The sequence below is a fragment of the Triturus cristatus genome, chromosome 2_2 (genome assembly GCF_964204655.1).
Source record: "Triturus cristatus chromosome 2_2, aTriCri1.1, whole genome shotgun sequence".
NCBI lineage: Eukaryota > Metazoa > Chordata > Amphibia > Caudata > Salamandridae > Triturus > Triturus cristatus.
In genome coordinates this window covers 155,207,610-155,222,548 of record NC_140582.1, presented here as the reverse complement: position 1 = coordinate 155,222,548, position 14,939 = coordinate 155,207,610, and the positions used below count along the sequence as shown (strand labels likewise).

The following is a 14,939-nucleotide window of genomic DNA, read 5'->3' as shown; positions in this document are numbered from 1 at the left end:
TCTAACAGGTCATGGTATTGAAATATATACCATTTTAACCAATGAAACAGAGATAACAGGTAGGTGATCTAGCAGGGTCTTTATCTTTGCTGATAATACTGTACCCATTATTAGGCCATGGTAGTGTAACTCTGAAATCTGCCAGAAACCATCCAAACATAACCAGCAAGTGAAATCTCAGCATATTTGTTATTCCGAACTAGTCAGCACAACATTGCAGTAAAGGCAGTAGGAGTGTGCAGGCATTAAGAATATGGTCTCCCATGGAGTTCAAGTACTTGAAGCAGTCCCTTTTATCCACATACATTTGTAGGAGTACTTTTGTGAATGCAGATGAACTACTTTGTTCTGAATGATGCCCTAGATTTTTTCCTAAACGTCTTTAAATTCACCCATTAAATCTATGTGTTGCTTCTTTGACTGGGATTTGACATTCTACTATAGTAAAAATCTGATTCCTTGATAGAATTCTCTGTAAAAAAACAATCCACAGATCCAACTAACCTTAATTGGCTGTTGGCCTGACTGCACACATCTGTATTTTTTGGGAAAGTTCATAGTATCTTGGGATTGCTGGCCAATGGTAACACTGTTTGCAACCTATCAGAAATGATCTCTCTCAAGTGAAATACAAATGCTTAAAATATGCATAAATCACTGCACAACTTCTGCCTCCAAGTTCCCTAAGAGTAAACAGGCGTCACACAGATCATTGCCTAAAAGGCTGCCTAAGGCTCTGCACTGTCCCATGTGGCAGTGATTTCGGGCCATCTTTCTTTGTGGCGTGTTCAGATGTTACCTACTGATTTCAAGCAGCACTCTTTTTGGACAAAGGGAGGCTTTGGAATTGATATCTCCATTTACAACATGGTTCTAATGGACTTCTCTGAAGCCCTAAAATGAAATGTACTCTTGCCCACTGTTCCCTCATCTTCTCCCCAAACCCCCAATAGGCTTTACTGTTACACCATATGATTAGCAACACATATCTGTCCATCTACCTTTGACATGCAATCTTCTACATTGGTCTGTGATTTCCCATATAACTGTTATAACGGTGAAAACAAAAGGCTGTCAAGGAAGAATGCAATCCTGAATTGTTGTGAAAGTATATAATAAACATAATAAACATACGTAAGGGGCAACCAATACAATGCATCACCTCTGAAATAATTCCAACGGGTTGTGGCAGAGCAGATGTTGTGTAGGAGTAAGTCAGCCTTTCTTGTGTGACTGGACACCTGCTTCTGTAAGATCCGTCTTCATGAATACATACACGTCATTCCCCTCATCCAGACCTGGATGTAAAGTACCTACCTGAAGGTCAACACCCAGCGAGGCAGACTTCTATTTACCAAGGAAAGCGAAGAACAACTAGTCTAAGTCTGGCCCAATGACATGATCGTGGCTAGATACAAGCCCCACCTTTCACCCAGTGTAAAGTCACTTGTATTCACCAAGAACACAGACCTAACCCTTAAGGAACACATCTCCAAGAAAAGATGGCCTTGTACCAGGTCTCTTGAGTGGTATAAGTGAAACAATGCATCCAGAAAAGCCACTTCTGAATAATCATGCAATGCAAAGTCCTCTTATGGCTAGATGATGGCAACACACTGCACCAGGGCCTCTCAGTCTCTACACTGGAACCACATTAAAGCACGTCCTATGTGTTGCAACAACCCTCATTAGGAGCCTTTCCCACATTTCCCTCATCGGCACCTCAAAGCCCCACAAATAGCTACATACATCTGCACGGCTAACTCTGATATGCAAGCCTCTACATTGGTCCGTGATTTTCCAAATCATCTAATAACATCACTAACAAAATCAAGACAGCCTGGTACCAGACTAGCTCTCTCTAGTACTGAAAGAGAAACTATTCATCCCAGAACGACACTTATGAACAACAATCCAAGCCATTGTCCCCTCTCAATGGTGCCAATGCTTTGCTCCAAGGACTCTCAGACTCCACTCTAGACCGTCCCGTAACGGGCATCCTAGATGTGGCAGCACACCTCCTAATGTGCTGAAGCAATATGACAACTTCGCCTCCACTCTGAGGGACCTTCACTAGCTTCCTTCCCTAGTTCGCACTAACTTCAAGTTGAGTACAACTCAATTATTTCAATTGTCATAAGTTGTAAACATGAAAATAACAAATCGGCTGGACATGGTCCCAGTGATGTTTGTAATCCTCCCTATCAATAGTCCAATATCTCAACCAGGACCTTTCTTGTCCTACTGTTTTATGTACATGATTTTCCTATTAAATTGAAATGTTTTCTGTTAAATGTTTAGCAGCCCTTGGATGAAGAGTGTGCTGTATCAAAAACTTTAAAACTGAGATTGATGAAGTTACTGGAATAAGGCAGCATCTGGATGTATGGGGCGTGTGCTGTTCCAATTGTTAATACGTAAAAAAAAAAAAGAAAAATAATAAGAAGAAGAACGTAGGTTCAAAGCTTTTTATGAACCTCGATGCGAGTGCTGCTAAATGCAGAGATTGTCCAATACCAAGGCTGCAGAGTATTTCTTTCACCACCCTACACTTCTGGCCTCCATAGTTCAATATCACAGGTTCTTTTTCATCTCTTCTTTCTCACTTTGTCACTGTTTTCCTATCTTTTTTTCCTCCTTTCTTCTCTCTTTTCTACCTTTTTTTTCGCTCTGAGTCTAAGTCTGAAGACGAACCATTTTGGCAGTTCCCACAAATAAGCGTCAGTGCCCACCATGTGCAAACCACTGGCGAATATTAGGTACTGGCTGTTGCCAGTCACATCTCCTGAGTAGCTCTACAACTATCCTGTTCTTGATGGGGGAAGTGACAATAAGAAAATGACATTATCATATACACAGTAAACCTCTCTACAGGTATTCATGTAGTTCTTCTCACAGCTCCACTTGGTCTCGGAAGGACAGGGGAGGGAGTTGATACAAAAGAGAACCCAGCTGATCTTCCCAGCATTCACTGCAAGAATATGTGACCTGTGATGGAGACTTACATTTTTTTGAACCATTTTGTCATTCGCTTGCCCCAATATTCCTCTTAACATATGACAAATTCATATGTGATGAGAGGGATATGATGAAGAGCTTCAATTCCTATATACTATTTAAACAAGCATTGGTCGAACCATATTCTAAGGATACAGTTTCAAGGTGCAAACAAGATGATACACTTTTTTTTCTAATCAGCCTAAAAAACACATTTACTCAGTCATGTTTCAAGCTTCATTAAAGGTGCCTTCGAAGTCCTATAAAGTTAGCAACATGCCGTGGATCTCTCAAAGGCATGATTTCTTATACTGAATCATACATCCTACTACTGACTGCACAGATGTAATTAGATGTACCTCTTCTTCATTCAGTGGTTTAATACACCTGTCCTTTAGGGCGTTCCTTACGTTACTCTGCCTGATTCACCCCTAAACTGATACTGTGGAGGTGAAATTGAGCGTTCTGAATGATCAGAGCTGAGCTGAATTATAGAAATCTTCTATTTGGTGGTCTTTTGTTACATTCTCTAAACGTCCACCCACGAGCCCACCAGGCCCTTCCTGTGTCTGCCAAGGCTTCTTCACTTAGTCATCACATCAGTACATTTTCTTGACATTTCATGGAAAGAAATATCAATATTTGAGTGAAGTGCTTTTTTTCGTATACGCAGTAAATAGAATGTTTATTGTAAGTTTAGTTTACTTTTGCCCCCTTTAACACTGGGTTGGTCTTTGAAATGTAACTATGGCAACTCTTCCTCAAGCTTTAAAAATAAGAACTGAATGTCAACATGGCTATCTTTGTATTGAAGTTTGAAGATGAATGCATACAAATTGCTTCCCACTATGTTTTTAATGTTTTCCTTGCACATTCTTCATGTGTTACCAGCTTAGAAAGTAAACTCAAAAGATGCTTCTCAAATGTTTTTGTCCTCTTTTCAACTATGATAAGTTGTTAAGACACTGAAGGCATGTGAACACATTTTAGTAATTTAAAAGGTTTCTTTTTCTAACTCTTTCAAGACCCAGGAATTTCTTTGTGTAATAGACCTGGGAGTGGGTCATAATTGCAAAGAGGAGAAATATCTGTATTTCTCTTTATTGTTTCCTCTATCTAAAGACAGCAGCGCCGTTGCAGGTAATCGTGGTGGGGCGGGGGGAGGGGTGGGGGGGCTCATGTCGACAGACGCCAGAATAGAATTCATTTACTTATTTAATTTTCCCTATTCCGTCATTTGTAGACATACCCCTCGCCCACCGGGCTTACCTGCACCGGCCGCTGCTGTCTAAAGAGCAGCCGCGGCCCGTGGAGGGAGTTCCGTGGGGTGGAAAGGCGGGGCGGGGGGGGGTACTAAAAACCGGAATATGGATAATTGGAGGTAAGTAAACAATTAAATAAATAAAACAAATTTCGTAGTGCGCGCTGCATCGCATTTTGCGATACAGGTCGCGCAACGAAATTCGTTTTATTTATTTAATTGTTTACTTACCTCCAATTATCCATATTCCGGTTTTTAGTATCCCCCACCCTGCCCCTCCCCCGCCCCGCCTTTCCGCCCCACGGAACTCCCTCCACGGGCCGCGGCTGCTAAAGAGTAATATGTTTCTAAGGATTGTTTTTGTATTAGCATGTTACCCTTCCTGCACAAAAATAACCCTGCCTGTAATGCAGGAACCCTTGCTCCATGGCAGAAGGGCGCCTGCTCTGACACTAGGCTGCTACTTGGGAGCCAGCGCCCATTCACACAGTGCAGCTCAACAGGATGTCTTGCTGTGATTTCCAAAACAATGATAAAAATGTCCCAGAGGCCTTTGTGAATTGGCTTCGTCCTTCACACTATATGTGTATGTACTGTGGTTTGGTAGACACATTTTTTAATATACAAGAAAACACCTCATTTTGTTGAGGTAATGAATGGCCTTATCTAGAATTAGAAAATAATTGTTTACCAGTATTACCTTTCAAGCAACCGCTGGTGAAAGAAATTGAACCTTGCACTATATAATGTGACACTGGACGCGGAAGCCCACAATTACATGGTCAGTCAATGCCTGCTTCAATGCCAGCATTCAAGGTCCCACATTACATCCAGCTAATTGGAAAGCAGAAAGAAGTTAGCTGCAGGCAACTGTTAATGGCAGGAGCTGTTGACAACTAAACACAACAGGCATGTGAATTAAATGCCTGTGAAAATATGGCAGACGACATGCTTGCTTATCGAACGATCCCGTGACCCTTCCTGTGTACAACTTAAAATTCATCTGAAAAATAAATGAATAAATCCAGCGTGATACTTGTCCTTTTGCGACTTCAAACACAGAATAACTATTTTGTTTTCATAAAAAATGCAAATGTTTTACAGCAAGGACTGAAAAATACACACATTCCAAACTGGGGGACTGCTCTGCGATCCAATTAACTGGTCGTTACTCCTAAAAATCAATTTTGTATTTAAAACAATAACTTACTTTTTTGAGACCCCAGGCAGTCTTGACTCCTCCTCGTTCCTCTTTGATTCGGCAGCGGTTTCCACAGCAGAAAATACTATGGAAGAGCATGACACAATCGACTGGAAAGAGTCTTCGCGGCATACTGAAAGAAAAAAAGGCACAGACAAAATGTCTCAGGTGCTAAAAATAAAAAAACTCAAAAAACACAAAACAGTGCATCAACTTAAACAATGCTGTATTATAGACTATTTAATCAGACGTGGTTAGACACGGACGAAAAGCCTGTACTTTTTTCTCTGACGTATTTTCAACCAGCTGCAACACCCTTGACATAAATCCCAGACATATGGCCCACATTTAAAAAAATTCACGTGTTGCATGAAAGGGAGAGAGCAAGACAGCGTCATATCTGCTAAGATATGGTGCTGTTTTCCTTTCTGCTTTTGGTGGCGTACTTTCGGCTGCTATGCCCGAACTCAGACACCCTAGCACATTGGTGCAAGAGTGCATGCTTTCAGTAAGAATAGTTTTGTACAGGAAGGGGGAACATCCAGGACAAAAACTATCTTTTAACACTTTTCCTCCCGTGTGTGTGCTGCACAATGCAACACGCATGCAAGATAGGGAGAACAAGGAGAAATCAAAACCTTTCTCCTCGTTACCCCTTGGGGAGGCATAAGATTTTGGCACAAATCCTGTCTACGAGTGTAGATAGGAATTTGCATTAAACCCCGGATGGTTGCATAGGAACGCCCATGTACATCCTATGGAACCCTCCCTTAACACAAAGTAACACAAGCAGCATACATTTTGTGTTGGATAGGAAATCCCAAAGCGATACCGAAGGGGATGATGCACGGAGCGCTTGAGCAAATCAAACACTCACCACCAGTCAACTGATCTGGGTTTAATCCATCATCATTCTTTAGCTCACTCCACCACCCCAGTTCAGACATGGCCATATGCAAATCAGTCTAACCCTGTGCCTCATGGGAACAGTCCAGTCCGAACTGCCAAGCCATGTCTTCCTTGGACCGGAAACAAGCATCCTGGGACCGGTTTCGGGTTCATAACCCTCGTCAGCCAGGCTATCGTGAATCTAGTGGTAAAGTGAGCACGGGACCCACGTCAGGGCATACCCTGCCAATTTAGGGCAAACAATGCAATACCAAAGGGGATGATGGACGGAGTGCTTGAGCAAATCAAACACTCACCCCCAGTCAACTGATCTGGGTTTAATCCATCATCATTCTTTAGCTCACTCCACCACCCCAGTTCAGACATGGCCATATGCAAATCAGTCTGACCCTGTGCCTCATGGGAACAGTCCAGTCCGAACTGCCAAGCCATGTCTTCCCTGGACCGGAAACAAACATCCTGGGACCGGTTTCGGGTTCATAACCCCTCGTCAGCCAGGCTATCTTGAATCAGTGGTAAAGTGAGCAAGGGACCCACGTCTGGGCATACCCTGCCAAATTAGGGCGATCAGAGCGAAACCAAAGGGGAAATCCCAGCGTAACATTTTGCATTAGGCTTGCATTACAAAAGTAACACAAAGTCAGTGAAAAGCGTTAATAAATTTGAGTCATGATAATTTCTATGGAATCAGTTGAAGAAAACACTTTTGATGAATAATGCATAGAGTCCGCTCTTTTTGAGTCACTTACGTGCCCTGTTAAACCATCACCAATTCATAAATTAAATAGTAAATTAAATTGAAATATAATTAAAACTCATGTAAATATGTCATGAAAGAAGTGATCTTTGGTACATGTCCCAGTGCGTATTCTGTCCTGGTGGGCAAACAGGGCCACACTGTAGGACCCATTTGGAGGATACACAAAGCCCAACAAACACACCTGACAACATGAGTAAAGGATAATAGTCTTGCCAGGAGTATGGCTTTTTGAGCTTCTTCTTTTATACTACTCTGTAATAACGTCAGATTGTAGTCAGGTGGTATGACCATATCCTAATCTCAGATTTGATTCCACCGACCATTAAAAGGTAAAGACAAAAAATGTCAATTCTAATTCAGCTAATATTCCTGATTAGGATGGAAATGGGAATTTGCGATCAAATCAGTATCACAATTTGTGCAAAAGAACAGCACAGACCCGACAGATCTCCCACTCAGACAAATGCAGGTAAAACACACAATGTTGCAGGTTTTGTAATAAGGAATTGGGACGAACAAGTGGTTTTACATTCTTTTCCTCCCATTCCAATCTGTAGTACCCGGATTGTGGGAGTAATACTGCACCAGAGGAAAACAAAACCCGAACGGTTAATTCCAAGAGCGTTATTATCATGCAAACATAGCAGCGCCTTCTGAAAGAGATGGTGGATCAAATGAAAAACTGCCAAATTCCCATCAAGAGTTACAATTGAAAATGGCAATGTAGGAGTAAAACTGGACACGCATCGAGCAGATGACAAGTGCATTATTCTGCCAAACGCCAGTGGTAAAGCAGGCTGCTTTCACTTCCGGGTAACTGACGATTTGTGAGGAGACTGATTATTATTTCCTTGTGACTCCACTTGCTTATTACATGGATTGCAATTGAGTGGGAATCTGACATGTGACATTGGCCAGACCTGCATTACCTTTATGACAGAAAATAAAATTTGAATCATTCCATGTCATTTAGTTCACAATTTTTACAGCAATTACCTCCCAGGCAGGAAATCGTCACAAATTATCATTCAAAGCTTGCATCGTGAAACCTTAAAAACACATTTTCATGAACTAAATTACATGTCTCATTAGTCAAATTTTTCGTTTTATGATGGTAACTCTCTTTGGGATGGAGCTATGAAGTGAAGCAGCTGCAGTAATGAGGCTGTCTTAACAGGCTGGGCTGCGATCAACCTATTCTTCAGCAGCAGGGCGGTGGGTGTTTTTGAAGGATTTCAGGACTGAGTTGTGTCACGAACCTGGAGCTACTACTTGGTGTTTGGAAAGCGTCTGCTTTGCTATAGGACGCTCATGACATGATTCTCAAACGTATCTGCTTCCCTATGTTTAATTTCACCGTTTTGCTGCCCTTACGATGTATGAAAAGGTGTCGCCGGGATGCCCTTATGTTGTACTCACATGCTGTATTTTGGCTTCAGAGTCTATCACCAATTTTTTTTAAAAAAATTTATTGTGGGGTTGGTCGTAGGGATGTTGCTCATGCCTGATCCCTTCTGGGTTACAGCAACCTCCAGATTGAGGTAGTTCAGTGCTCATTTCCCAGGCCACATCATTAATAGATGTGTTAGGGCACGATTGGGAAGGAGTTCCTAGACTTCTCGGGTCCGTCCAAGTGTCAGTTCACAGGAAAGAGTTATGGAAGGGGTTAAGGTAAGCTATTCCTAACCCCACCTTTTTACATAGTCAGACTTACCAGCGTCCAGGTTAAGACTCTCCCCAGCAGCTTCGCCTCATCGCCGCTCGGCTCCTGTGCAGAGCCTCCCCTGAAGCAGGGTTTGCGCCAGTAGCCGCCCCACCTCTGCTGCTGCTGTCCCTCCAGCCCGCTGCTCCGCCGTTTTTCCCACCCTCGCCTCCTGTTTACCGGTCTGCCCCTTGTATCCCTTTAACCTTCCTGTGCTTTGTAATTCTGTTTTTGGCATTGTGGTAATTTTTTATTTTATTTCTGTTCACTTTTTTCATTCCCAGCTCCATTCACTCCCGCGGTTGTTTCCCGCCACTGCTGCCCCGCGGCCCCTCCCCTGACACAGTACCTGCTCCCGCCTCCTTCCCTCTGGTCCCGCACCCCTTCCCTACTTATGGCAACCGCTGCGGGGGAGCGCATGTGAGACCTAGACCTCCATCCAGGTTAACACTCTCCCCAGCAGCTTAGCCTCATCGCCGCTCCGCTCCTGTGCAGAGCCTCCCCTGACGCAGGTTTCGTGCCAGTAGCTGCCCCACCCCCACTACTGCTGTCCCTCCAGCCCGCTGCTCCGCCGTTTTTCCCACCCTCGCCTCCTGTTTACCGGTCTGCCCCTTGTATCCCTTTAACCTTCCTGTGCTTTGTAATTCTGTTTTTGGCATTGTGGTAATTTTGTATTTTATTTCTGTTCACATGTTTCATTCCCAGCTCCATTCACTCCTGCGGTTGCTTCCCGCCGCTGCTGCCCCGCAGCCCCTCCCCCTGACTCAGTCCCCACTCTTGCCTCCCTCCCCCTGGTCCCGCCCCCCTCCCCTACTTATGGCGACCGCTGTGCGACTGGACGCGTGCAGAAGGTGCACCGCTGGCGTGCCAAAGGCAAGCCCGTCTGCGCCTGTCTGTGACCCGACAGCGTCCAGTGCCAGGATCCCTGGACCTCTGCACCTCCAACGCTACTACCAGTCAACACTCCACGCACTCAACCCAGGCCACAACAACAACTGCAACCCAGCATCACCGTCCGACACCCACGGACCCTTTAGCTGCCTCCGCTGCTGGCAAACCTACAGCACTGCCTGTGACTCCGACAGAGCACACCCCATCAACAAGGAAACATCCAAACCAAAAACACTACAGTGCATCCTCCTCAAGGTCCGAGCCCTCCACAAACACGACACCGAAATCTGGGACCTCCTCAACAGCACCACCCCGGACGTGGCATTTTTCACAAAGACCTGGACCAACAACAACTCAGGACCGGACATCACCATTGCCATCCCCCAAGGATACGAGATCACCAAGAAAGACCGCCACGACCGCCCGGGAGGAGGAATCACCATCATGCACAAATCCAACTGGACCCCAACACCACATCCCTCCTGGACAACCTTCACAACATCGGACTCCGCCAGATCGTGACCGAACCCATGCACTTAGCAGGACACACCCTCGACCCCCTCTTCACAACAGGAAACTCCATCACCTTCCTTCAGCCACACCACTGAACTCCCATGGACTGACCACCGATGCGTCCACTTCTCCTTCAGAGCACCCACCACCCACAGACACCACCACCTGCTCCCACGAAGAAACGGGACCAGAATCACCGACGTCCAGCTCAACTCCTCACTCAGCAACTCCCCCCAACCATCGCGGAAACTGACTACCCCAACACAGCAACTTGAACCCTGCACAGATGGATCTCCGACTGCGCCAACACCATAGCCCCCCTCAAGAAACCCAACAACACCCACGCCAAGAAAGCCAGATGGTTCACCTCCGAACTCCGAGAGTCCAGACGCACCTGCCGCCGCCTCGAAAAATCCTGGAGGAACACCAAATCCACCGAATCTCAAAACAACTTCAGAGCCACCACCAATGCCCACCACCAACTAATCAGGAAAATGAGAAAAAAAGCGATTGAAGACAGAATATCCACACATGCGCACAACAGCAAAGAACTCTTCAACATCATCAAGGAATTCGCCCAACCCACCAGCGAATCGACTGACATCCCCCTAACAAAAATTCTTCGACAAACTCAGCACCTTCTTCCACCACAAAATCAAGAGCATCTACGACAACTTCAACAAAGACAGCCAACACATGGAACCCACACCCACCACTGAAACCCGGAAACCAACGATAGACAGCTGGACAGCCCTCACCACCGACGACACTCTGAAAACAATGAAGTCAATCCACTCCGGGGCCCCCACGGACCCTTGCCCCCACCACATCTTCAACAGAGCCGCCAACACCATGGCACCCATGCTCCGTCACACCATCAACAGCTCCCTGGCGACTGCCTCCTTCCCCGACGACTGGAAACACGCCAAGGTCAACCCCCTCCTGAAGAAACCTTCGGTGGACCCTAACGACCTCAAACACTACAGACCCATCTCCCTGTTCCTGTTCCCTGCGAAAGTCATCGAGAAAGCCATCAACAGCCAACTCACCACTTTCATCGATCAGCAGAACATCCTCGACTCCTCCCAATCTGGCTTCAGGAAAAACCACAGCACGGAAACCGCCCTCCTCGCCGCAACAGACAACATCTGCACCCTACTGGACAAAGGTGAAACAGCAACCCTCATCCTCCTTCGACCTCTCAGCGGCCTTCGACACAGTCTCCCACCGCACCCTAATACACAGAGTTCACGACGCAGGGATCAACTGGATCAATTTCTTCCTCTCTGGCAGAACGCAGCGAGTCAGACTCCCCTCTTTCACATCGCACCCTACTCCAATCACCGGCGGAGTCCCTCAGGGGTCCTCCCTCAGCCAGACCCTCTTCAACGACTACATGGCTCCACTCGCCACCATCATCAGATCCTATGGACTCAACATCATGTCATACGCTGACGACACCCAACTCATCCTCTCCCTAAGCAACAAACCCGACACCGCCAGACACAACTTCTGAGAAGGCATGGAAGCCATCGCCAAATGGATTAAAAACAACTGCCTTCAGCTCAACACCAACAAGATGGAAGTGTTAAATGGTAGCGGCAGTTTCAGTCGATATCTTCCAAGTATTTTGCCCGGCGATAATCGCCTCTCATACCACTCGATAATTTACCAATAAAAGAGGCAGGCGCCGGAGACTGGAAGGCAGGAAACAAGGTTTTATTCCGTCGGAGCAGAACACATCAGATCAGACAGCAAGGTATCGTCACGAGGTGCTCTAACTGCATCTCTGAGACCTGGTCTCTTATACACTGGTTTATTGCTTTATTACACATAGTACATTCTTGTGATTCCCTTGATGTGCGGGGAAATATCCCCTGAAGCCCCGGTTCAGATCCGATCCCACACATAGATACAGTAGAAGTTCCCACCCTACCCGCAGTGGGAGATGGCTATCGCGCAGCAGGGAATTCCGCTAATTCCCGGGGGTGTGTGCAACTGGCTGGGTCTCAGGGGGTAGGGGCTTTGATTCTACTGTAATCCCTTTGATGTGGGGTGTTTCCTTTACAGTAGGGGCAATAAACTGCATCCGCAGGGCTAGGTGATGGCCTGGGACCAGTTCGGTCAATGGGGCGCAGAGGAAGGGGGTTATCAAAGGAGAGGCATGACCATGTATGGGTTTGTCGGTCGGAAGTGGTTCCGTAGCAGGGTCGCGCAGAAGGAGAGGGTTTATGGCCTGTATGAGAGAGCGGGGGTGGCCAGCGCGCGGGGGATGCTCGCAGCGCCAAGGGGACCGCGCTGGCGATTGACAATGAGTGGGGTGTCTAAAATGGCGGCCGTGCATTCGTTGTGCGTGACGCTGGGGAGAGGCAAGATGGCGCAGATGATGTTCAGTTTGCACGCTAAATTTCCACAGTCCTCCCTTTTAACATATCTCGCCAGCTTGCCTAGTTTGGATCTATCCCCATAATACCCCGTACCTCCACCTCGTTCAGAGCTTTCATCCGCTCGGTTTCAAAGTCCAAAGTCTTAGGGCAGATGCAGTTCATGGTCGGTGATACCTTCTTGCAGTGGTGTGCATGCAGCCAATTGCGTTTCCCCTCCACTCGAAGAGCTGTTCGGGTGGTGATCAGGACTTGCAGGGGACCCGTCCACCGGGGCTCCAGACTCTTGGTGCGTTGGAAGTTACGCACTAAGACGAAATCGCCGGGTTGGATGTCGTGTCCCGGGCCCCTGGAAACATCGGGAATGGCGTGCAGCACCTGCTGATGGATAACAGACAATGTCTTAGTTAGGTTATACAAATAGTCAGACATGAGGACGTCCGGGACGTCGTGGATGGATGATGGTTTTGGTGCAGTCCAAAGGTTCATGGGCCGCCCGAAGACGACCTCGTAGGGGGTTAAGTGGTGTTTGGTGGGGGTGGAACGCATTGATAGCAATGCTAGCGGGAGAGCGTCTGGCCATCTTAGCCCTGTGGTGGCGACTATTTTTGCTATCTTAAGCTTCAACGTGGCATTGTGTCGCTCAACCAAGCCTGCAGATTGGGGATGGAAGACCGCGTGGAACTTCTGTTTTACCCCCAACCCTTTTAAGATGAGTTGGATAACTTCGGCTACGAAGTGGGGGCCATTGTCGCTCCACAAAATTCGACAAAGGCCGTATCGGGGGAAGAATTCCTTCAGTAGTACTTTTGCAGTAGTCATAGCGGTGTTGTCGTGGGTTGGGTAGGCTTCCACCCACTTGCTGAAGGCACACACAACGACAAGCACATACTTTAAACCTCGGCACCTTTCTAGCTGGACGTAGTCCATTTGTAGGACTTCAAAGGGGTGATTGGGGACCCCAAACCCTCCCCGGGGTACAGCAGTTCCTTTCCCAGGGTTGTGTTGGAGGCATACTAGGCATTGTTGGACCAGTCGTTTGGCTGAGTCTGGTATTCTGTCGTTGTGCCAGACTTTGGAGATGAGTTCGATCATGGGGGCAGACCCTATGTGTGCGGGGGAGTGTGCCATGGTCAGCATGGGGATCAAGTATGAGTCGGGTAGCAACCATTTGTTCGAGTCTTTAGTTCGCCAACAACCGTCATCGTCCTTCAATCCTACCCGGGCCCATTCAGTTAATTCGTGTGGTGTGCTGGCTAATTGGATATCCCTAATCGTTTCCCTAGCATCCTTCCAATTCTCAGTTTGTGACCTGGTCACGTACATGCGGGTCGTGGACCTATTCTCGGCTGTGGTTCGGGCAGTAACGTCAGCTAGTGCATTTCCCTGTCCTACAATGTCTGTCACCTTCTTGTGTGCCTGGCATTTGATCACAGCCAGCCGTGTGGGGAGGAGGACTGCTTCGGTCAGGGCAGAGACTAGATCTCCATGCAGGATGGGTGTGCCATGCGAGGTCAAGAATCCCCTCTCTTTCCATAAGAGCCCAAAGTGGTGAACTACCCCGAAGGCATACTGACTGTCTGTGTAAATGTTTGCGGTTGTCCCTGCTGCCAGGATGCAGGCTCGTGTGAGGGCAATAAGTTCAGCCGCCTGTGCGGATCGCTGGGTGATGCGGGCTGTCTCAACAACGGTTCGGGCCGTGGTGACTGCATAGGCAGCTGAGGTGGTGCCATCGGGGAGCTTGATACACGAGCCATCCACCCACAGTTCTCCGTCAGGGTTCGGGAAGGCAGTATCCCGGAGGTCAACCCTACTCTTGGTCTGTTCGTCGGTGAGGGTCACACAGTCATGTATAGGGGACGCATTAGGGTCAGTGTCAGGGAGAGGTAGTAGAGTGGCTGGATTCAGAGTGGTGCATCGTTTCAATGTGATGTGGGGTGCAAGCAGAGTCAGTTCGTACCCAGTCAGTCGTGCGCTAGTCAGGTGTTGAGTTTTGGTTTGGTTCAGGAGGGTATCAACAGCATGGGGCACCAATACAGTGAGGGGGTTCGAGAGCACGATCCCCTCACTTTGTCGGATAGAGACAGCAGCGGCGGCTACTGCTCGAAGGCAGGCGGGCAAGGCTCTGGCTACGGGGTCGAGAGTGGCAGAGAAGTAGGCACAAGGGCGTTGTTTAGGGCCTATGGACTGGGTTAGGACAGACAATGCGCATCCCTCCCTTTCGTGGGTGTACAGGGAGAAAGGTTTAGTGTAGTCTGGGGTTCCTAGGACTGGGGCTGAGCAGAGGGCGTCTCGTAATTCCTTGAAGGAGGATTGGCATT

At 47.2% G+C, this 14,939-nt stretch overlaps 1 protein-coding gene across 3 annotated transcripts in view; it reads right to left on the bottom strand.

The window, feature by feature from the left end:
* Nucleotides 1-14,939, bottom strand: part of CCSER1 (coiled-coil serine rich protein 1) — a 2,282,720-nt gene that overhangs the window by 1,446,854 nt on the left and 820,927 nt on the right. For all 3 annotated transcript variants that reach the window (XM_085641140.1, XM_085641142.1, XM_085641141.1), the window contains exon 5: nucleotides 5,469-5,592. In XM_085641140.1, coding sequence (XP_085497266.1) covers nucleotides 5,469-5,592 — 124 coding nt within the window. The remainder of the gene's footprint in view (nucleotides 1-5,468; nucleotides 5,593-14,939) is intronic.